General features: G+C 38.8%; 1 protein-coding gene across 1 annotated transcript in view; it reads right to left on the minus strand.

Moving 5' to 3' along the window:
- Positions 1-1,336: 1,336 nt before the first annotated feature.
- fam20ca (FAM20C golgi associated secretory pathway kinase a) overlaps positions 1,337-23,803 on the minus strand; it is a 45,565-nt gene continuing 23,098 nt past the window's right edge. Inside the window, exons 4-10 of the mRNA XM_031730104.1 lie at positions 8,969-9,061; positions 6,309-6,424; positions 4,999-5,179; positions 4,745-4,854; positions 4,583-4,664; positions 3,580-3,639; positions 1,337-2,983 (exon numbers count right to left, since the gene is read on the minus strand). Coding sequence (XP_031585964.1) covers positions 2,725-2,983; positions 3,580-3,639; positions 4,583-4,664; positions 4,745-4,854; positions 4,999-5,179; positions 6,309-6,424; positions 8,969-9,061 — 901 coding nt within the window. The 3' untranslated portion in view covers positions 1,337-2,724. The remainder of the gene's footprint in view (positions 2,984-3,579; positions 3,640-4,582; positions 4,665-4,744; positions 4,855-4,998; positions 5,180-6,308; positions 6,425-8,968; positions 9,062-23,803) is intronic.

The following is a 23,803-nucleotide window of genomic DNA, read 5'->3' on the forward strand; positions in this document are numbered from 1 at the left end:
CCGAACAACAGATGGACAGCTGGAATTATGTATCAGGTGCGAGTGGGGAACCTTTAAACTTTCAAAACTACACAAATGAGTTTCAGCTCCCAAACACTTGTGCACTTATTTTTTGGATTGTGTTGCCACTTGTATCAAAAAAGAAAAAAGGATATTGTAAGTGAAATGCTGCCGTCATAAATGCAAATTGAATTGTTTGTAGTTGTGTGTATGGATTTGACTCTGCTCACCCTTAAAGCTGCCAGCCTATATTATGAAAATGACCAAGTGGGGTCATTTATGATCCCACTTTATGAGCTATTAATATTTTTTAATGGTTCTATTTGTGTTTGTCACACTGTTTTCTTCATGTGACAGATATTCTATAATGTGCCAATGGTTCTAATTATAGTTTTCAATCATTTTTATGATTAGTTAGAGCTTGGCTCAACCCGTCTGCAGCAGTAAATATTGGTATTCGAGGTCTGTTAGCTGTGGTTCACTGCAAACATTAAAATGTCATTATTAGAAATGATAAATTACATTTAAATCAAAGAAAATATTGAAAAAAACAAAACAAAAAAAGTCTCATAGATGAGCCAGCACAGCTTTTTGTTATCTATGCCACACCAATTTCTGTAAAAGTAAAACTGACAACTTGTAGAAGTACATTAAAAATGTAAGTTGTTTTTTTAAAATTTAAATATCACAGTAGCCAGTTATTTATATGGCAATATCCTTACAGCCCGAGTCCTAAATGACACCACTTGGTCACTTGAAGGCTAAGTGGTTAAACAGCCATGATGAATGTACAGTTTTTCATTTAATATTCAGAGGTTGAAGAGTTCTGACTGGAAACTCTTGAGTAATTCCAGCCTTGTTTCTATGAGGATGTTAGTCCTCACGGGCAAACATATTTACATCCACCCATGCGTAAAATAAAGAGCAGTATAAATTGCACACCTGCAGAAACATGCAAACACATGCACACGCTATCATGACCCTGGTATCCAGTTGGTTTGGCTCTTTCAGTCTTTTGGTTACTTTCTGTTTTGTTATTTGCATGTGCCTCCTTTGTGATTGGACCTACCTCACTGTTTATACCTGTTTTTAAGTGTCCCCACCTGTGTCTGTGTATAGTCTGGTCTTTTCCTCTGTTAGGATTTCTGCTTAGGCTACCCGAGTTAGTTGGCTGCCTACTCCCTGTTACTATTTTACTTCTGCATGTTTCCTTGTGAGTTTAGTTTTACTAGTTTTACTAGTAGTTGTTGCTGTTGGCCAATAAGAGCTCATTCTACTTCGTCCTCCTGCACTTCATGGTCCACTCTTCACCATTGCTACTCTTGACACACAGGGATTTGTCCTTACTTTTTGCTTTTATTGCACACTTAAATCATTTAGTAAACAGGTCTTCACAGTAACAATGCAAGAGCAGAAAACAGAAGCAAACCACTGTGCAGTGCAGCTTGATAGATCTTCAAAGTATTTACAATGAAAATACAAAAAAAAAAGGACTTCGATGTCCCCGTGTCTATCCCTGGCATTTTAACGTCGCTATCCCTGCCAAGCGTTTTCCAAACTTGACATCAGCCACTCAGATCCGGTCCGTACTGCCAACCCCAAAACATTCAAGTACTGTATTTCTGTCATTGCACAGGTACTGGGTTAGCCAATACAGAGGACTCTTAGAAGGAAAGAGAAAATTCTACTGGTCCCACGTCAGCAACTTGATTGGTTTTTCCTATCATTTAAAACATAAAAAAAAAAACCACACAATAGCAACTTAAATAGGATCCAAATGCAAAAGTATCCTGGTTAATGCAACAGGAAGCAAAACCAGGATGGAAAAAAAGGCTTTTGTGATGCTCTGAGAGCTATTTGAACACAAAATCTGTAACAAGTTTGCATTACAGAAACTGTGATGTTGCTTCCATTAATGGCTCATTTGATGTAGGTGACCATCATGTCAGTGTGGTGCCGAGTCTTAACATTTGAAGTTTTTTGGTAAATATTGCGTTGTTGTAGTGATGTGCTGTACGTAGTGCAAGCTTAACTTTCATGGGAGGAAGGGGGTGACAAAAAATACACAAAGCTGAAATAAGGCAATGTGAAGGTACTGTTTGAACTACAGTGTGAAATACTTGCACTTATGTTGTTGAGCTTCTGCCAAGACAAAAACCTTATAAATATAGATTATTGGAAAACTTGATATTCTCCTGGTTGTCGTTTGTGCCAGGAATGACTTAAAACTTGAAAACATTCAATGTAAAACACTGAATTCTGACACATTTTGCAAAAATGAAACGTTTTCATACATCGTCATAACTCATAAAGCTTATTGTCTGACCATATATTCCCTAGTCAGTGTAGGTTCTCATTTGGTTATGTTCTAATATAATAAAACACACAAAGCAAACCGATGCCCTCCATACTCAGGCCAAACAGGACAAAGTCAGAACACAGCAGTGGTTCCTTGATGTCTCATACAACATCTGGTAGAACAAAAATACATCTGTATCTAACAAATACAAAGTGCTGTGTGTGGACAGTCTTTTGTGGTATTTGTAGACAGTTTCTTCCATATAAACACACTCAAAAGCATTTTCCATATAGGCAATGATGGCAAGTCTTGGAATTCACTGAATTCAGCTTGATATCAGAAGTAGGATTTTTTTTTTTTTTTTTGTGTGTCTAATCCCATTAGTTGAACAGCCACGGTCCATTGGTGTCAGCTCCTTGCACTCACTACCTGTGGCCCGGGCCCCTGTGGGTGGCTGTGTCCCCAACTAGATCTTCCTCCACAACATTAACATATCCTTCTTTCTCTATGCAGCCAGCCACGACCTGCAGCACCAGCCGGAGCCTGCGGTCCATGGCCTGAAGGTGAGGCTGAATTAGAATAGGGGCTAGGCGGTCACGCAGCAGCGACTCCTCCATCAAGGAGCTCAGCTGGTACTCCTCTTTGGCCAGCAGCTGGAGACGCAGGTAAGTTGACTTCCTCATCCTTGAAAGGGTGGAAAAGAAAAAAAGGGTTATTGTCCATCTCTTAAGAAAATAGAAACTTTTTATCTTTCACACGATGATCATAAAACACATGAATCTAGTAAACCCACCAACTAGTACTTTTTCTCAATTTAATTCAAATGATTTTTATTTATATAGCACAAAATCACAACAGCACTCTCCTTATCGTGCTTAATATTTTAAGGTAAAGACCCTACAGTAATACAGAGAAACCCCAACAATGAGATGACCCCCTGTGAGTAACAACTTTGGTGACAGTGGGAAAGAAAAACTCCCTTTTAACAGGAAGAAACCCAAAGACATGCTGTGGAAGAATAAAGGTGAAAAGTTTATTTCATACTAACAAACCTATTTGTTTCAGCGTGCCACTAGACCAAATCATATGGTGTGTCCGAAACTGAACTTTTATTCCACGGGGACCGTGGATCTCTGGATTTGACCTCAATACCTGTTTGTTTTTATCCACAATATGACTGTTTAAAGGGGCGATCAGCCCCCTTTAGTCCTAAAGCTAGGAGGAGGAGAAGAAGGAACCTATCAAAATGACTGTCATTCACTAACTAACTAAAATCTTACCTGCAGCACTGACTCAGAGGTACCAGGATGGAGAGCTCATCGTGAGAGTGCTTTCCAAACCTGCAAGTGTGGGGATAAAGAAAAAAGAATGAATTATCACAACGGTGGATTTTGTCTGTTAGACAAATTTCGAGTTTATTTCGTTATTAATTGTGAAAATGTCCTCTTGAAATGGTTTTAAAAACATTCTATAATGACAAGAACGATTATGAGGTAAGGTCACAAAGTTCTGCAGCTAGACCATAACAATAAAAATAAAACATACTTGATTTAAATCTTGTAGGCTTTTCTACTCTACTGGAGCACTCCAAGCGATTTATACAACATGCCTCATTCACACAAGCACTATTTTCTATGCCTAAGTTCTTTCTATCTAACAGTTACACTCTGATGAATCCACCGGAGAGCAACTGGGGTTCAGTATCTTGCTCAACAATAGTTTGGTATGCAGACCGGTGCCTTCCAATTACTGGATGACCTGCTCTACCTCTGCAGACACCCTAGGTAGTCACAGAAGGTGGAGCTGTATTGCTTCCACTGCTTCCAGTTTTTAGATGACTCCCTTGTGCACTTGTGCTGTATCTCTTTCAGCATGTATTCTGTTCACTGCTCACGATCCAGTGAATTCAGAAAAAAATATTGGAATCCTCCTCTTTAGGCTCCTGACCTGATACACAACTGTCGGGTTTGGAAGCTGTGAACTCGTATTGCTGTTTGGTTTCTGGGTCATTGTCTCAGACCCAGCTCTGATGAGCAGTGATAATCCTGGGCATTAAATCTGAGTACTTGTGTGTGTGCTGGAACTGCACACATACAAGACCAAGCAGAATATATATGTAACTTTATGCGCAAAGTTACATATACTGCAAATTTATCTTAATTACTGATTATAATCTGCTACTAACAGCAAAACAACGATATTTTCATTCATTTGTTGCCGAAGTAGATCAAACTTAAGCCGGTTACCAAGACAGACCCTTTTAAATTAGTTGACTATCTTTACCCTCTTCCATTGTCAAGGTGAATGATGAAGGTGTCGTTTCCAAACTTCTCAAAAGTTTCATAATGATGGCGATCCATGTTACCTGCACAGGGGGATATGACACATTAGAAGTCACAAATACACCTTTTTATCATTTTAATGTTTACTCGGTTTTCCCCTTACCCATTAAGAAGTCAAAGATGGTCATGTCCATGATGTCCAGCAGTCGAGTGCCTCGGTCATACGGGGGTGTTTGCTTCACCTCATCACAGTAATCTGGATCCACCTCCCACCTGTGAATATGCAGAAAATCTCTTAATACTTAATGAGTAATTGTTTTTAATGACTCAGTAATTAGTCATATGTTTGGACTGGCTAAAGGCATGTTTGTGATCACAAACATATATGAATGTAGTGCCTCAGTATAGTTTTCTTACTCTGCTTTCTTGCGTTTGTGGTAGGAGCGCCTCCAGGGGTTTCTCCAGGTCTTGCGTTTGGCTAGGTTCAGGTCTGGGAGGAAGGCTGCGAGTGAGCCTTCAATTTGGTCCGGTTTGCCGCACAGAGCGTGCTCGGTGGAGCAGTAGTAAGAGCATTCACCGTAGAAGCAGACATTATTGGCTGACAAAAGAAAAAGTGAAGGCACAGATTTAGAAATGCTGATTTAGTTCGCATGCAGACACAGAGGAGAAAATGATTAATGGCGGCGATAAGGAACCGCTGACCCCGGTACAATCAAAGACAACATGCGAAAACTTTATTCACGCCCTCATGCTGAGAGGATGTAAACAAGCATAAGCATTAGACCACAGGCTACCACTCTGCTTTCACTGTATCCAAGTGTGCCGTTCAGTGAACACAACAGGAGAAATAAATCATTCTACATTTCAAAAGAAAGCCTTTTTGCAGTTTAACAGACAATGAATTCTTACACTACATCACACGTTACACACAATGCCAGCTCTGTCATCACAACTTCTGATTTTAGCCACTTAAGTGTGATGTTTTTGTTTTTGTTTTTGCCTTAGATACAGTTTACTGAAAAGATGTTTCTTAAGAAAGGTCTCTAATCTAAACATTTTACTTTTAAATAACTTAATATTGACTATGACCAAGATACAGGGAACTGACAAATTAAACTAAAAAAAAAAAGAACCAACAAACCCTACTTTTTTCTGGGTGACCAAACATCTGAAGTACACATGTGTTGGTTCTTTAATTTGCCTCACTATAGCACTTTGTGAGCACTGACCTCTAGCTTACTCCAAACCTAGCTTACTATCTCAGAAAAGTCTTGTAATATTTGTCTTTACATGTGATGAACACAGAAAATGTGAAAGTTTATCTTTTTAAATTAAATTATAAAAACTGACTTTTTCAAGATTTTATTTTTTTAGATGCTGGAGTGTTTCTATAAAAAAAACATCCTAATTCCTGCACTGATGAGGTTTGTGTATTGTCTTGCAGTGCCACCATGTGGAGAGTTCTGGCTATAGCTTTATATTACTTTATTTTTTCCACTCTTGGCATTTTCATTACTTTAAAGAGCAGACCAGGGCACAGTGACTGACACTACCCTAAGCTACAAGTACGTACTCCAGTTTGCACTTTACAGTTTACAGTTTAACTGAAGTCTTACTAGATAAGTCACTGAGTTAGGGTTGCTCTGTGCTGTTTCCAAGTTGGATTTATGATGCAGTCAAGTAGCTGCATCTCTCTGCCAAGCTGCAGAAGCCACCAGAGTCTCTACCTGGTGAGATGAAGAAGGTCCTCCACAGCTTCTTATCACGTGTCAGGTCTCTGATTTCTCTCGTCATATTCACCAGTCGTCCTGCTACTGGGGGAACTCTCCGGAAGTCAAGAATCCTATAAAGCAAAAGAAAGAAGTGCAGAAAAAGCAAATCATTCAGTATTTAAACACAAATGATGATGCACAGAAGCAGATTTTGCTATAGTGGCAAATTGGAAGACCAGGTCCACATTTTACTGCCTTTAAACCATCTGACAAAATTTACTTTGTGCTGAACAGATGATGCTACAGAGCAACTTCAGCCTGCAGCTCATTCTCCTGTGGTGCTCCAGGCAGTGCTGAGTATTTCCAGCAAAGCAAGGGAGCTCTGAACGTTGAGCACCTGCTTTGTTTTAACAAACAGCTTTGAACTTCTTCTTTTATCCTGCTTGCACTTTATCTTTGATACACGCATGCCAACAGAGGCTTAAAAGGAAATATTTTCATGTAAGAAGGCGTCATTCTGCAGATTAATACTATGAGCTCGATCAAATAAAAAGGTAGGTTGAAACATTTATAAACTGCTGCCATAAAACACATAAAAAAACTATAATTTAATAAAACTCATCCAGTCTGGATCAGCTTGTGTGCATAAACCGTCTTTGTGTGGGGACAGGAAATGATTTTGTCATGCAGTTGAGGCACACGTGTAGCCAGAATCTTTCTCTGTCTCCATAACAAACTGCTGAAGGCTCACTCACACTTATTGTTTGCTTACATAGGTGTGTCTCGTAGAAGCAGACTCATATATATTAATATATAATAATAAGAAACACTTAGATGGCGACAGTTGTTTTTAAACACAACTGAGATGGGTGGTTAAAATGTGTCATACATGCTGCAAAAACTACTGTAAAAGTTAGAAAAAGCAGTTGTTACTAGATGTAACTCTGGTTCTATGAATATGCACGAGGTCCCTAATGGGCCTGTGGTTGTGTGGGGCTGACCAGAGGGTTGTGAGAGACACTCCATGGCTCTGTCCCTTCACACAAGTCCATTTGTGAATGAATAAAAAGGGCAAAGTGAAACATCAGGAGTTTTTCTATATTTTGATATTATATTTAGTGACTTCCAGTCAAATTTTACACTACATGACATCATTTTTATGACTTCAGCATTCAAGATGTAGCAATAAATTAATCATCTTTACTGTACAATCTGTTTCCCCCTGTGAATGGCACCAAAACAAAATCACTTTATTTAAACCTATGGACACCTTTTTTGTCTTTATTTAACTTCCAATGCAAGATATACACAGACCATTCACATGATCACGTTCTTTTCTCACCACCAGTATTCAGATCAGGGTAGTTCTACGTTCCTTGGCCCAATTCTTCCTTTCTGTCTCCACCTTTCAATCTCTTCTTTTCTTATATTATGTCACATAAGGCACCTATTCAACCCCTGTTTAGCCTCTCCCATTATATGTTTGCCGTCTAATAGATCTTGATCTATTTGAAACTAAAGCTAAGCCTCCTGGGAGCAGACAGACACACACAGACAGGCTCAGTGGAACAGAGTTGGCGAAACTTAAGCCCACAGAGGAGAGCATTCAGGAGCGACAAAATGCACCGTCACTTTGGGCCGTGACGACAAAAGAGCACCTGTTCTTCTACATGCATGTGTGTGCCAGTGTGTAGTCTCTTTGAGAGCACACTCAAGCTTTTATTCGTGTACACTCCACCTTTTACACACCCTTGAGTCATACATTGTTCAAAACAGATGGCACGACAGTAGGCAAAGAACCAGTGGACAAATCCCCCTGAGGTTTGAAAGTAATCACTGGAAAGCGGTTACTTTTCCTAGTATCTTCAAGACAGGGTGGTACAAATTGGAAGAAGTGTCTAGTTTTAGCAGAGTCAAACAACCTCCTACTCTGCATCAATATAAAGTAATATAACAGTAGTAGCTCAGTCTGGTATCCAGAGGCTGCAGTGGTCGGGCAGCTGCACTATAACTCACAGGCAGCCCCACATGGTGAATGTGACCTAAAAACAAACAGCTCTTTAAGGGTAACACAGGCACCACCTCCCTGCAGCAAATAACCATGTTCTGGGTGTAATGGCATGTTTGCGATTTTCCTATTTGGCTCTATCTGCCTACCCAGATGAACATGTGTTGGCGATCTCATCTGAAAGAGAGCGAGATTGCGTGTTTGTGAGCATGTGTCAGATAATTACCGCACCCTCAAGAAATCCTAAGATGCCCAGTAGTCCATTTATCATCCTGTCCCAGAATCCCAAATGATCAAATCTGAGTGCTCTTCTGTTGATATATTTTTCTACCTTGTCAGCTTAAGTCCTCAGAGCCAAGGGATCATGCTGAAATCAATATACTCAGCACCAACTAGAGGAGATGATCCCTGCTTTTGGCGTGTTATCTAATCCCTCGTGTACTTAATCCCTTTCAGATTTTCACAGTTTAAGTCCATTATGGCACACCTCCGGTTTATAATGGGGTAAAAGTCGCTGTTGGTGTGACCCGTCATTCTTTCTGGAACAGACTGTGAGGGATGATTAGAAAATGGGCACAGTAGGGAAGCACATGGGTCACATTCTGGCACCACATGTATGTTTCCTTTTCTTTTTTTATAGTTGAGTGGTAAAAGATGGAAAACTCACCTATCCAAATGAAAAGCAGCGATCTCAGCATTGTGCCTCTCGAAGTCGGAGAAATAGAAGAAATCTGGAGGCGTTTCCTGCTCCCGCGTCTGCCTGAAAGATAAAACATAGCATAAAGCACCGCATCAGCAGGAGAAATCAAAAGCAGTTGCTTTTTAAATGTGATTTCCTTGCATGTATATATATATATATATACATATATGTATATACATATGTGTGTGTGTGCGTGTATGTGTACACACACACACATATATTTTATATATATATATAATTAATTTTTGCTTAGGAACATGACGATGTGCATTAAAAATTCTGAACGACAAATAGCATAAAAAAATCAACCCCTGCTTTCATTTCTTTTCAAGATAATTCATCAGGAGGCTGATCTTATAAACAAGTCAGTTTATGAATCAGATGTGTTTTAATTTGAATTATGCAGCCTTTTGATTCGTGACATTCTCTTCCCGTCTATGCAAATCTTTTCAACTTTCATCAGATTTTTGCTTCCTGCAGGGCCAAACTAAGCCTCTGCATCCCTTTCTAGGCCAGAATCTGACTCATACGACTGTAAAGCCTGTGTGGACAAGGCTGCTGAAGGGAAGCTGCACGAGATTCTCCCTCGCTTCCTTCAGTTCCTCTCAGCAAACACAAAAAACTCGTAATCTCTGCCAAGCAAGCCATGGATCTGAGTCAGGAAATGCTAGAAGACTCTTTGTGCCGGTCTTTGTCTTTGGCTCTCACTGTCTGCTCACCCGTCTGGGAGAAGAATATTATCTCTCCACTTTCACTCACTTTCTTTGTTTTTCTCCCAAACCACACATATATTGACGCACCTGACAACAGCCTGTGCTATAACTCCTCTGCTTGCACAATCGACACACGCACATACTTGCGAATGCTACCACTTTCTGCTCTGCCCTGCCTTGTTGTTTTTTTTCTCTTCTCGTCTCCTCTCAGACTTAAGGGCAGAGTGTCACATTATCCCCGCTCCACCCTTTCTATTTTCTTGAAAATCTAAAGCGGTGACAACAGAAAATGACCTGTCCTCCTTCTCTTTTACATTTCAGGGAAGCAGCCATTTACCCATAAATCAATTGCTGCCACTGTAATGCTTTCTTTCCAACCTGGAGGAGGGAGGGGAGTAATGGTGTTTTCATTTTCAGGGTGCAGGGCGGGGGATAAAAGATACCGTGTAAGTGGAGAGGGAGCTGAATAAACAGCAGCAGGAGTCTTGGTTTTTAAAGGTGACCCTGTGAGTCATCACACTGATTTCAATGTGACGTCAATTAAATATTTTGCAATTGAGGCGGACTTAAATGACTTGAATACACTTATAATTACCAAAAGTAATAATATTATTACCTTTTTTCTGGCATTAGACAATTTCTTTTACAAAAGTATTCATTTTTATTGATACTCAAGTGTATATTCTGGTTGTTTCTGTGTTCGGATGGGTATCCATACACTTACACTACTGTAAAAGAGATTTTTAATCTCAACAGTTTTACTTTTTTCCTGGCTAAATATGGATTAAATAAAATCATAGATAATCAGGTTTGTGGACACAGCTTGGGAACCCAGAAAGCTGCGCTTCAGAGATGTAAATGATAAGTTTTACTACAGTAAGTTGCTCTGCTCTATCGGCAGTCAGCGAGGGAGCCTTTTGTCTTCTGTCAGTAGCCGTGAAGATATATTTTGCTCCAAGCTTTTTAAGTATGCATAATATTTCTGCTTCTGGTTTCATTTTCCGCCATGTGTAAAAAAACAACTGTGACATAAACCCGACTGTTGGGTATTACTTCATCGCCGAGTTGCAAAACCATTTCTGATAAAAGGCTATGGTAGGTGTGTGATGGAAAACCTATAACACAGGGCACAAATACACCGATACAGATCTGCATACGCAAACAGTATTCAAAATCTCAAACAAATTTCCTCTCACACTTGTGTAGACCCTTTATCACTGAGTGTCCTTGATAATAAAAAAGGCTTTTTATCTGAAGCCTTGTGTGATTAGGCTACAGCAGACCTACTGTATGCAGTTCAGCAGAATGTGTGAGCATGATGAAGCTGAACTGCTTGCCTATGTGGACTCAGTTTGTGCTGACTCAACCGTTTTAATGCTCTTTCATGAGCTTAGGCCCGCACAGTGGAGGGTTATATTAGAGGAAGATGGGAGAGGGAGGGGTGAGAAGAACAGCTGTGTCCCAGACTCTTTTTCCACACACACACACACACACACACACACACACACACACACACACACACACACACACACACACACACACACACACACACACACACACACACACACATTTTCACATTTTAGTGAGGACATTTAATTGACATAATGCTTTCGCTAGCCTCTTACCCTAACCCTAACCATCAAAAATGAATGCCTAACCTAACCATAACCTAATTGTAACCCTGACACTAAAACCACATTTTGAGCCTCAAAAATGAATTCAAACTTTTGGGGACGGGCATTTTGGCCCCATAAGAGACTGATGGTCCCCACAAGTATCGTGGCATGCCATTTTTCTGTCCGCACAAAGATGTCTAAACATGTACACACTCACACACACACACACACACACACACACACACACACACACACACACACACACACACACACACACACACACACACACACTCACACTCACACACGGACAGAGCCAGGCTGATGATGCATGTTTGTGACAGACAGAGGGCAGTAGAGACAAACCCACAGACAGAAACTCAACCACCTGGAGCACCATTAAACTGATGAGAGGAAATAAACAGCTCTGTTCATATTTTCCTGTGAAATAAAGATTAAAGAGTGTTTAGCTTGTTTTTACAAGCCAGGTGTAGGCAAAGTGAAAAGGATGTTTAGGTATGATTCATCTTCATCACCTACCTACAGACACAAATAGAAAAAACCCCACATGCAGCCACAATCAAAATTATTCAAACTTACATGTGTAAGGCTTTACACATACAGTGTTTTCTAAGAACATTAATAAATGGGCATAAACCTAAGTTTGCAAAATGGCTATGTCATGATTTAAATCTAATTTATTACAGCTGTTTTTATGGTTTTTGATAACTTATTGGTATGTGAAGCTACCGCAATGTTCTAAAATCAAGTTAACCTTTCATGATCTGAATTATTTGAAAGGTATCTGGAAGCTAAAATAAGAACACGCAAGATGATTCACATTTAGATATAAAAGATAATATGCAAGTGTAGGACTCTTGGCATGAAAGAATGAGAAATTTATCAAAGGGGAATCAGATGTTTGAAAAGAACAAGTGAGGAAAAAAAAGAAGGTTTCATTGAAGGCATGAACAAAAAGTACAGAATCATTAAGAGACTTCAGATTGCAGAAAAAGTGCTTAAAAGTTGATGAAAACATAAAAAACTGGGATAGATTTAAGAACTTTTTGAGTGATGAATGTTTCTGTGAAACTATCTATATCCTCCTGAGGTCTGCACTCTTCACTGTGATGCATTTTTAATTTCTCCCAGCTATTTGGGATTAACTGGATCTGATAAAGTATAAAAACTAAGCATGACCTTTTTTCTAGAAAGTATGCCCTTTAGAGCACAACACAATAATGCCAGCACCATATAAAGGATAAAACACTTCCCTGAGCTGAATGAACTATAAGGTGTAGAAAAGTCAAAATGTAATGTCTCCATATGAGGACACTGGGTCTCATAAGGTTAAAACAGTCCAGCTGTAGATGCTTCTGCTTTGTTACTTGTAAAGAAAATGGTAGCCATTAAATTTTCTAGTGAAACAAGCTTTTCGAACCTCCATCCAAGTCACCCAAATCTCAGTTCAGAAACTGTTACGTGAACAGTTGAATCACACTTTCTTTAAAGCAGTGAAACTCAAAGAAAGTAGCACATAAATCACAGAATATTTAATAAGCTCAAATATTTTGCACATAAGCTGTAAAATGGCAAAGTGTATGAGAGACTGTGAGACGCCTGTGAGAAAATCACTTAATCTAGGTATTAAGGATATGTATGCTTTCATTACACAAACACCAACTTCACAGTAATATCTTGTCTGTATTTACAACTGCAACTGTTACATATACCCCCACTAATCTGGTTTTGTAATGTTAGCTGGATTCTGATTCGAAATAGAGAATAGGAGAAGGAGCAGGAGAGACAGAGAGAGGATGGATGGGAGATCTGTCATCTATTGGTAATCCACAGCAGATTTCAGCCCTCCTCTGACAGGCTTGTTTGTCTGTCTGTCTTGCCCTTTGTCCTGTGGGTAGGTGGCTAAGAAGACATGGACAGGGCTTTGCCATTGAGACACATTGGGATTAATGGTACAGCACACACATATTACATTGAATGTAATGTATGTATTTTTTTGAGTCAGATGTAAGCATTCGACAGCATCAGACTACAAACATTCATAGTAGTTGGATTGTATTTGAATCAAAGGTTTCACTGGGTGTTAAAGTTTCTATTTTACATCATATCTGATCCCAGTGAAAAGTGACCATGGCTTTAAAACATACAAGCACACACAAGATGCAATGTTAAAAAATGTCATAATACTCCAATATTAATGTTTAATAAAACAGAAATTTATGTTGCTGTCAATTATATTACACACTTGATGTCTTGCAGAGCCCAAAGTAAACATTATACTGTAGGGCCAGGGGCACAACACTGTAAATTCATGAGTAAAACTGGTAGCAGACAAGTAATGTGCATACACATATTATTTCTGGTCATATTTCTTTAAATATGCCTACAGACGCTTGGGTTTTATGAATTTCAATCATCATGAAATTGTGTCCATATGCACAGGCCTCCCCTCTTTAGCTATGAATGGAAGTAGATGCTATTTACATCACAAGTTATGAGATGTGGCGGTGGGAAAAACAGCAAAGAAGCAGGAGCCCAACATCGCCAAGTGTGAAAAGCAGAGAACCGTGATTTAATTCTAGGGTTTTCTTCTGGACTCACAAAGAAAATAAAAACTACTGAATGGAAAAAAGTTAAAGAGGCTATCAACTCTGGAAGTTCAGAGTGAATGGTCCGTGCAGAAGTAAAGAACAAATGGTCAGATTATGAATGAGAGTAAAAAAAGTATCAGTTCACACAGGAAAGGAGCCTCAGTAGGTACGTGTGAAGCTCAAATATCTCACATTCTTTATGAATTCTTTATGAATAATAACAGTTTATGTGGGAGGAGAAAACATACATGTTTTAGTGCAAACATACTGTTTATCGGGAAAAGTTGCCACATTTTATGGAGTTAACTATTCGAGCACTGAGTTATGAGTTTGTCCAATTTCAAATGAAGCATTACCTTATTCATATAAGCAGGGTCAGATTTCCAAACTGTACAGAATTAAATATCTTGCTAAGTGTAACGAGAAAGGATCACAACAGACTCAATTAGGGCAGCTGTAGTAGAGAGGGCTGTCTAGAAGTCAGAGGGTCAATGTATCGATACTCCTTCAGTGTATATGTTGAAGTATCCTTGGGCACGATACTGAACCCTAAGTTGCCCCAGATGCATCCATTGGTGTGTGAGTGTGTGTGTGAACGTTAGACTAAAAAACACTTAAAAACAGATAAAAGTGCAGTATGAATGTGTGTGTGTGTGATTGGGTGAAGGAGACTTTTTGTAAGTAAGCACTCCGAGTTCTCAAATTGAGTAGAAAGGCACTATGTAAGTACCAGCCCTATCACATACTATCAGACTGTATAAAGGACACTGGTTACTATATGGATAATAACTATCTTTATTAAAGAAATAAAGAGAGTAGCTCGATAATGTAGTGGTTTAAACGAGTGATACTTCCCCAATTTCATCCCGAGAGGAGACGAATCCCTTTGGAGTTGTGTCATGAAGGACATCCAGCATGGTGGTGACTCCTTGTAAATAGCGGAGCTATATTTTAGCAATACAGAAGACTGGAAATATTTTATAAATTGGTACAACTGTCTCTGTAAATGTTCCACACCACTGGTTGGAAACCTTGGTGTCATCATAGATGCTAACCTCACTTTCCAAAGCTGCATCAGCAGCATATTTAAAAGTTGTTAAAAAAAGCACCTTAAGCACCTCAACTTCTGTTACTCTGTTACTTCTGTTACTATGATCATACCACATCTGTACTGACTCATTATATTGGCTTCCAGTTACATTTAGAATAGATTGTTAAATTTTAAAGGTCATCTTTAAAGCTCTGCGTGGTTAAGAAATACTTCTTACATCTGTGTAACCTGTAAACACATAGGTTATGTATAAACAAGCTAGATCCCCTGGCCTTGGTGTTCTGTGGGTACTCAAAGCACTTTATACATCATTTCTCATTCACTCTAACATTCGCAGTTCAGTGAAAGCATAAGGAACTCAAAGTTCTGTATCTTGCCCAAGGATACTTTAGCATGCAGACTGAAGAGCCAGGGATCAAACCACCAACCCTCTGATTAGTTGATAACCTGCTCTACCTCCTGAACCACAGCCAGCATAGTGGCTGGTAGTCTAGCTCGTAGTTTTAATTATCATTACATTTAATTTCTGTTTGTTTTATAAATTTTGGTTTAGTTTTGTGAGGTTAGCATGTTTGCCTTACATGCAAAAGAGTCCCTGGGAGACATAAACACACTCTTAGGGGGTTGCAAGCTACTGTTCTCCCACTGCTCTTCCAAGCCGCATTAAATACATCAGGAATGACATTCAGAGTTTCATCTTATCAAATCAAATATTTGGACCTCTTGGGAAATAGGGGAGCAGCCAAAACTACATTTCTAATTTTGTGGTTATGATAAGTAGTGGTGGAGGTGATGCTGATTATTATTAAGATTGAATTTCTACTTCTTTTAATGGTTTTAAGACCTGTATTTTCACATTTTTGCTGATCTGTTGTTGGTTTAATTATTAACTCATTAGATTCCTGTTTGTTCTAAGGATTTAACTTTAAATCTTATTGCTGCTTTTTGCTTGTTTTTGTGTGCTTGCGTACTTACTATTAAATCCTCCAAGTCAGATATGGATTTGCAGTAGTTTAGTGGATATACCAAGAAGACTGGAAAAAACCCTAACAATCACTGCACCTGAGAATGATCTCAAGTGCTTCAAAGAAGAAAAGTAGAAAGAAGACCCTGCTAAGTGTTTTCTAACCTGCTTTCATTTACCAATTGTTTGGTTACCATGCAGCCAAATCCAATTCCCTCTCGCTACCCTGACCCTACTTAACTCCAATTATCAAGGATCCTGCAGCTTTTCTCCTTTCTCCTAACATGTTTTTGTCCCCATACACGTCTAAGGTTTCATCTCATCTCTGCTATTTGTCTTATTTTCTCCTCCTATTTTGATGTTTCACAAGCAAATTTGAACAAATCACATTTATTTTTCATCCCTCTTGGGATTATGTTTTCAAAAAGTGCTGCATTACAGAATGCCTAATTCACTATGAAAACAGTCCACATAGAGTATTTTTAGTATACGAGGCTTTTCGAGGTATACAAGTGATTAGCGTGACGTATTCAGGACACTCCTGGGTAAATGGCACCTTGAAGAGTACTCACAACGCCTCTCAAGGTGACAGACAGGTGGAGGAATGGAGGACCAGAATGAAAGATTGGGAGATAAAACCTCTTCAGCCTGGTGATTTGTGTCAGAGTGTGCTCGTCTGTCAGCAGCACTGCGCACAGAAGAGAGAACACTGTCGAAGCTCTGTGTGTGTGTTCTTCACATCTGCAAACAGCAGCTTACTCTGCGGGTATATATACATTTTCTGTGCATTCCTGACTCAGTGTCTGCATTTTTCTCTCTATTTTCCTCCACCACCGCTATCGGCGAGAGATCTAAAGAATCGGCCCAGGGCACCAAGGTAGCTGTCGAGATTGAATTTCAAATCAATGTTACACAAGTTGTGTTCCAGCCTCAGCTATTTTCAACACACAGGGTGAGACACTGCCAGGAGGGAAAGGCAAGTCATCTGCATGTGTGGGAAGTGGTATGTGTGGTATTATCATAAGAATGCTGGGGAAAAGACTTGACTTGAAGAAGATGGATGATACCCTGAAAGCAATGCTTCATTTTCAAAGTTATTAGATACTCGCAAGGTGGGACAGCGTGGAATTAACACAAAGACTGAAATTCTCAGTGATTAGGTTTCTGGAGCCCAAAGTGTTGATGCAGGGTTAGAGGTTATTCAAATAGTGGAGTCGAGTCAGCTGTAAATGAGACACTCTACTACACATGGACATTTTATTAAACATCCACTGAACTACCAAAAGGAAAGATGCATGTTATTTGTCAAGTTGTCCAAACTGGTGTATGCTGTTCACCGGGAGGAAACCTAATGATTAACAGTTATATGTTTGCTTCTTAAAAAAAAGTTCTTTAAATATATTACAGGCATTTTAAATCGACTTGTTTGCATGCACAGCATACTTTCTCCCCCTTTATGTTACCTTTAAAGGTCTATTTTGATCTCAAATATGCATCATCATCTACTGCAGTCTGTAAAATGTTTACCATGGGACTTGTATTGTTGTGTGGGCTGAGAGAACAGGGTTAAAAACTGGTCAAAAGCTCCTCAGCCTGTGGTTTACTAGACAGAGTTTAAACCTATCAGCTGTAAAAAAAAAAGTGATTTATTAAGATTTGTTTTTTTATTTATACATTTATCAAAAATTCTTGCAAAGAAGTCATATGAATACTAATACCCTAATTACCCTAGCTGTGTATCAGCAGTGATGATTGATCAAACTCAATATTTTTGCTTCCAAGCCATTGTGATTTCAAACTGTGTATGTGTTTGTCTTTTTTTCCCCTTCTGTTTTTAAATGTAGGGAGTGCAAAGTTGATGTGCCATCAAGCAGCAGCCCCGAGGGCAGAAAAATGAAGCCGGTGCATAAGTGCCAAAAAGTGCAGTTTCTCTAATGGCCACTTAAAGCTGGCTCTATTCCCTGTAGACCCAAGTGTTAAAATGCTCAAATGCACAGCATAAAAAAGCCTGTTTACAGCTGGTGGAAAAATGGTTTGGCCTCCATAGCTTAGCTTCCCTCTTTATAATAGCTGTTTGTGGGGTGAACTCACCTGTTTGGATATATGTGAGGGTTGAAAATAGTCGTGTGACAGGTGTACGGGGAGCTGCACCCTTACCTCTGCTAACTGGATTTATGTTACAAATAATATTGCTTGGTGTTTGGTATGGGCTGTGGAAGAAGTTTGTGCTTTAGGCTGATATTTTATTAGTCTGTTACTTAGCAGGCATACATGTCTGTCGTAGCTCAGAACACTTATAAGTTCTCAAATGACATGCTTAAACATTTCTAAAAAAACACTGACTGAGGTGATTTAAGTTTCAAAAGTAAATCCCTTCTTATCTAAAAGCATGTTGTTAAAGTATGTTACTGAGTTTCAAATGTTAGCGTAACATCTTTAGTGCAACCTTTTAAAGTTATAGAGTGTGTATTATTCTGTGTCTTCACTTTATGTCATGTCTCCTTCCTCAATTGCCTTAAGTTCCCTCATTCTTTCATCGATGTCTGACCTTCTGTCTACATTAAAAGCTCCAAGCATGAAGTGAGCCCTTGAAATTAAACTCTAAATGTGGGGCTTTGAGGGAAGCTGCATAGCTGTGGGCTAGGTCACTATCTGTGACCACCAGAGCTCACTGGCAACCCTTGAGATAGATGACAGAACCCCTCAGAACCAGTGTACATCGTGTCTGTGAGTTAGAGGGAGCGTGTGTGTCTGCATGAGTGTGCGGTTGAGTCACGACCGAGAGTCAGGGAGCGAATGCGTCTGTCCGGCTATCTCATCTGACCAGATGACTGCAAATCTCTGTCTGTGCAGCCCTTTGCAGACAGAGGATATGTAACATCGCTGGCTTCATCACTTTGTTAAAGTGACAGCATTCGATCAGTCGGACGTAGGTCACTGTCACGTTAATGTTCTTGACATTTTCATTCAGACATGCCCGCAAGATTGAAAGAGAGAGCCACTGTACGCAATGCAATATGTGACAAATGTGCTACAGACAAGTACACCACATTTTGTTCTCTGCACATTGCCACTAAGCACAGGGTCATTCTGTATGTTCCACACAACGGCTAATGTCTATTGCAAATTAAAAAGAGATTAATTTTAAGGGCATTCTGCAAACAATCATGTTGTGGATGCAGTTCACACATCAGTGTTAAGCACCATAGAAGAAAGCACCCATGTGCAAATCTTTATTCCTGTGTAGGATAATTTACTGACCTAACAAGCTATCCTAGATATCATGCTGGGCAAATTAGCCATGTGTTGCTATTTTTTTCTACATTAACCGTTGCGAATTACAGGCTGTACACACTGATTATATAATAGCATATATTATCCCAACTATTAGTTCTTTAAAATAGCAGAAGGTATTTTTTTTTGCTGAAGTTTGGCTTGTCCTGGTAAAAACAAAAATGATCCTAGCTTTACACACCTCTGTGACTGTATCGGCAATGATGGACTGATTAAAAAGTTCGACCATATTGTTCAAACCTAATTGCTGATTACTGTGACTTTTACATGGAAAAGGCTGCTCATTTAGACATTAAGCAGACACATTCAGTTGCTGCCAGATTAATAGAAAGGAGTGCATCTCTGATAAGGGCTTATGTGTCAGGGATCACACCATGGCTTATAGGTTTGCAAAGCCCTGCTGCTTTCTAACTACTTTCTGGGTATTCAGTTCAACAAGACAGGCCAAACATAGTACAGATGCGTGTAAATAAAGCACACAAACTATTGCGTGAAAGGCTGGGAATCAGGGTTAACAACTGGAGTACAACTTTAATATATAACAAAAGCTCTTAACAAAATTTGACAGTCAATGATTGAAAAGCTTTTAATGCCCCGAGGAGGATTAGTACACATACAATAAGGGCACATTAAGCACATTAACAGCAAAGTACTTCATCAATTTAAAATGAGTTTTATCATAATCCCTTCCTACAGTTTCTCTTCTCAAAGACTTTTTTTACAGTGAAAGAGAGAAATGATGTACATTTCTCTCTTTCACTGTAATATGTCAAATGGAAACTTCTTTGCATTGAGGTTTTAGGAAGGAAAATGTTCCGGAAACATCAGGGCATCAGCTTAAATTAACTTAACAAACAAACTAAGCACTTGTCCTGCTATGGGTCACATACCTATATTACTTTTGCATCTGATATGTATTTCCCCCCAAATTTCTACTCCATCATCATCTTTGACCAGGCCGGGTCTATGGCTAAGCATTCTTCATTTCAAATGTATAACTGTTAAATCAAAGATTCCACTGTGAAGCCCAATGCGTCACGCTTCACAGTCACATCAGATGGTGCCCCTCCCTGAGCCTGGTTCTGCTGGAGGTTTCTTCCTGTTAAAAGGGAGTTTTTCCTTCTCACTGTCGCCAAGTGTTTTCTTGAAGGGGGTTGTCTGATTATTGGTGTTTTCTGTATTATTGTAGGGTCTTTACATTACAATATAAAGTGCATCAAGGGGACTTTTCTTGTGATTTAGTGCCATTTAAAAAAAAAATTAAAGTGAACTTCAAGTGTTCATATTTGTATGGAGCTAAATTTGACTCCAACAATAATTGTACAAAATCACTGTTATTTTTTAATGCACCAGATAGATGAAATGAAATCTTCATCTTAATCGATGTCAGTGGCATAGATTGCACAGAGAAGACATATCTGATCTGCACTGCTGTTACATTTGAAAAAGTCAGCTTTCCAACTTCCTTACTTTTTCTCCCTTTCTCTACCAGCGTTTGGTTTGTGCATTTCCTGGAAAAACACACATTGCTTTCTAACCGGTTGATTTGTAGTAAGTTTGTGAGTATTGGAAGCAATGTGAAGTCAGTTTGGTTGATATTCTTCAGCTGGTCTTGCACTCTAATCCCAATTGGGATGTAGCATCACATCAAAAACTGAACTGCAGATGGGCAGATGTTGACACTGTTTCCACATAGTCAGGCACAACAACAAATACCAATCAGGTTATTATTATGAACAAGTTAAAGGCATGTCTGTTTTTTGTGATACAATCATATTTGCTTGACAGCAAATCTGGCTGCTAAATTGTTGTATAAAGATAGCCAAACATTGTTTTCTCCACATACTAGTATTACCAGAGCCTATTTTTCTTAGATACAAGCAACATTTTTTAGCTATTTGTGCTTATGTATGTAAATTCTGTCAAAGTGTTTTAATATGCAATATGTGAAACTTTCAAAACCTCACCTTGCTACCCCCTAATGTCATTAAAACCTTGTGATCTGAGTAGCTTCCTTTGTAGTTTGTTCCCTCACTAAGATAGTAAAAAATAATCTGGGGTTTGGCCTTTTCGGTGTTCTTACTTCTTTCGAAATCAAGTACAGTATTTTATTTCATTTTTTTTTAATCAATAAAAGGACAATATGAAACAAGTGTTGAACACAAACCTTTTTCCCCAAAAGTCAACAAGGACACTAATAATGACGTTCAAAAAGGTTGCTGTAGTAGTGTTTGTTTTGTTAGTCTATACAGTAGATTTTCTGTGCTGATTGTGATGTTTGAGAGACCAGTCTGCTGCTCTTTGCCACAAAGATGGCCTTTCTCAAAGTTTAACCAATCAGTAATCTTACATGCCTTTTCTAGGGTTATTTCCCTTTAGGGCTGCTTTCTCTAGAGTATTGCAACCTTGGGCTGGTTAGAGGGCACGTATGCCTTGATGAACCTGAGCGCTATACTGGTGGGAGCCTAGTGCTCCTGGTAGGGTCATACATGTTGGATAGATCCGGGGGGAGAGGCCATACTAAAAATGATCCCTGAAACTCCAGGTCAGGGATTCAGCTCATGGACAACAACCCTGTGTGGTTAACAAACACCTTGGTAACAGAAACGGGATCAGAAAAATACTTTGTTGCTGTACTAAGGTCCAGTGGGTACAATAGGGGTACCAAAACGACTTCTGAAGTTTGTGGTGTTGAAAAAGGTCCTGAAAAAATTCAGGCTTTCCTCATGTTCTTAGTCTCTGAGTCTCAGTGTCTACTCTGCTCCACATTACTTTTAGAGCTATTTTTGAATTGGGCATGAGTTATTTTTTTTAACTGCCAACCTTAATTGACTGGCACGACACATTCAGCCTTGTTCCCCTGAGCTTACTGCTTCATAGAGCTTCAAGTGTTTAAAGAGCTGAAATCACTGAAGAACCGACGCAAAGCTGCAGAACTAAATCTGAGCATTTTGGGATCACTTCCCTACTATCATCTTAACGGGCTCCCCTGAGTTGTAAGCAGACTTGGAACATATATGGAAAGAAAAGTAAATCTTATTAGTATCACTTTGTTATTTTCGTTTTCATAAATCCATTTTAGGGGAATGTTTCTCTGTGTCAAAATGAGACTGTTGTACTTGTTAATGGATAAGTATATTCACTGGTGCTTTTCAATAAGAAAACTACCAAATAGCAGCTTCGTGATATCAGTGGAATAAATGTTTGATGACTCAAATGCTTCTGTTGCATTTCTTTCGCTCAGAATAATTTACGTACATTTTTTTTAATGATATTAACAGAGCTCAACATCAAGAAGATTTTGTTTTTGTTTTTTCAGTGACAGATATCGGCGATAAAAGAATATTTTTGTCACTCTCATAAAGCAATAATTGGCACCTTTTTTTTTCTTCGTTATATCACTTTACACGATGAATATTAAACACCAGTTAGGATTTTTTGATTAACAGATTTTTACAGCTTTTCAGAGATTTCTTAGTATCTAGTCAAAGACATGTATTTGAACACATGCCATTTTCCCTTTGTATCTTTGGTAGTATCTGAAGGATTTCTTCTTCTCTTCTACTCTTGAATAAACTGATTGAAATATGTTTGAATATGTTTGTCTGCTTACATGTCAGAAGTGCTTCATGGGTATTAGTTAAATGTAGCAAAACAGCTCACTAGTGCCCCTTCTAAAACTTTAAAGTTGAACTTATAACCAAATATACCAGTTTCTACAGGAACATGAATCATATCAGACTTACAAAAAGACTATTGAAGTCATACTTTAAGCCCCAAAGTAGATTTTGTACATTAACAAATTTATTCCAAAAAAATAACCAGAGTAAATTCAAATATATCATTTATGGAAATTTGACCTTTTCAAAACTGTTAATGTTTTTACTTTTCATTGTGGAGATAGTGAATTTTGAACTTTTGCTTTGAAAAAAAAAAAAGGCAGGTGACATCATCAGATTTAGAAAAATTTGCATGTTGTGTTGTAGGCATGATGCACGGCATCATGACCTATACTTAGTAGGTGAACACAGGGAGAGATATGTGGTGTCTTTTTAAAACATAAATCCAGGCCTGAAGATACCTCCATATGCAAATTAAAACCGTCACTGTCATACAAAAAGGCTTTATTGTCATTGAAATACCATAGCCTGTTGTTCTCCTGTTTCAGATGAGAACAACAGATGTCACAGTACTAGAAATTGAGCAGTCATTATGATTACCAGCAAAATTACAGTACAAAAAAAAAAATAGTACAAAAATGTTAATTTTATATTTTGTTGACAGGAAACAGATCTAAACCTGAGAGTGGTTACTGAATAGCTGACTAATGTTACGTCAAGGTATAATGATATTTGCAATACATCAGCATTAATATTTATATGAAAGTATTTCCTCCCTTGCTCTGAAAAGCACAAAAGCATTGTTTGCATATTGCCTTTTTTAATCCTGCCTCAAACACAAAGTACTTCCCTGCCTGACTTTCTGTTGTTATCAATGAGTCCGGGATGAGCTGTTGCAGTAGCAGAATTAGTCCCCATTTTCCACAAGTAGCTTT

The sequence above is a fragment of the Oreochromis aureus genome, linkage group 4 (genome assembly GCF_013358895.1).
Source record: "Oreochromis aureus strain Israel breed Guangdong linkage group 4, ZZ_aureus, whole genome shotgun sequence".
Classification (NCBI taxonomy): domain Eukaryota; kingdom Metazoa; phylum Chordata; class Actinopteri; order Cichliformes; family Cichlidae; genus Oreochromis; species Oreochromis aureus.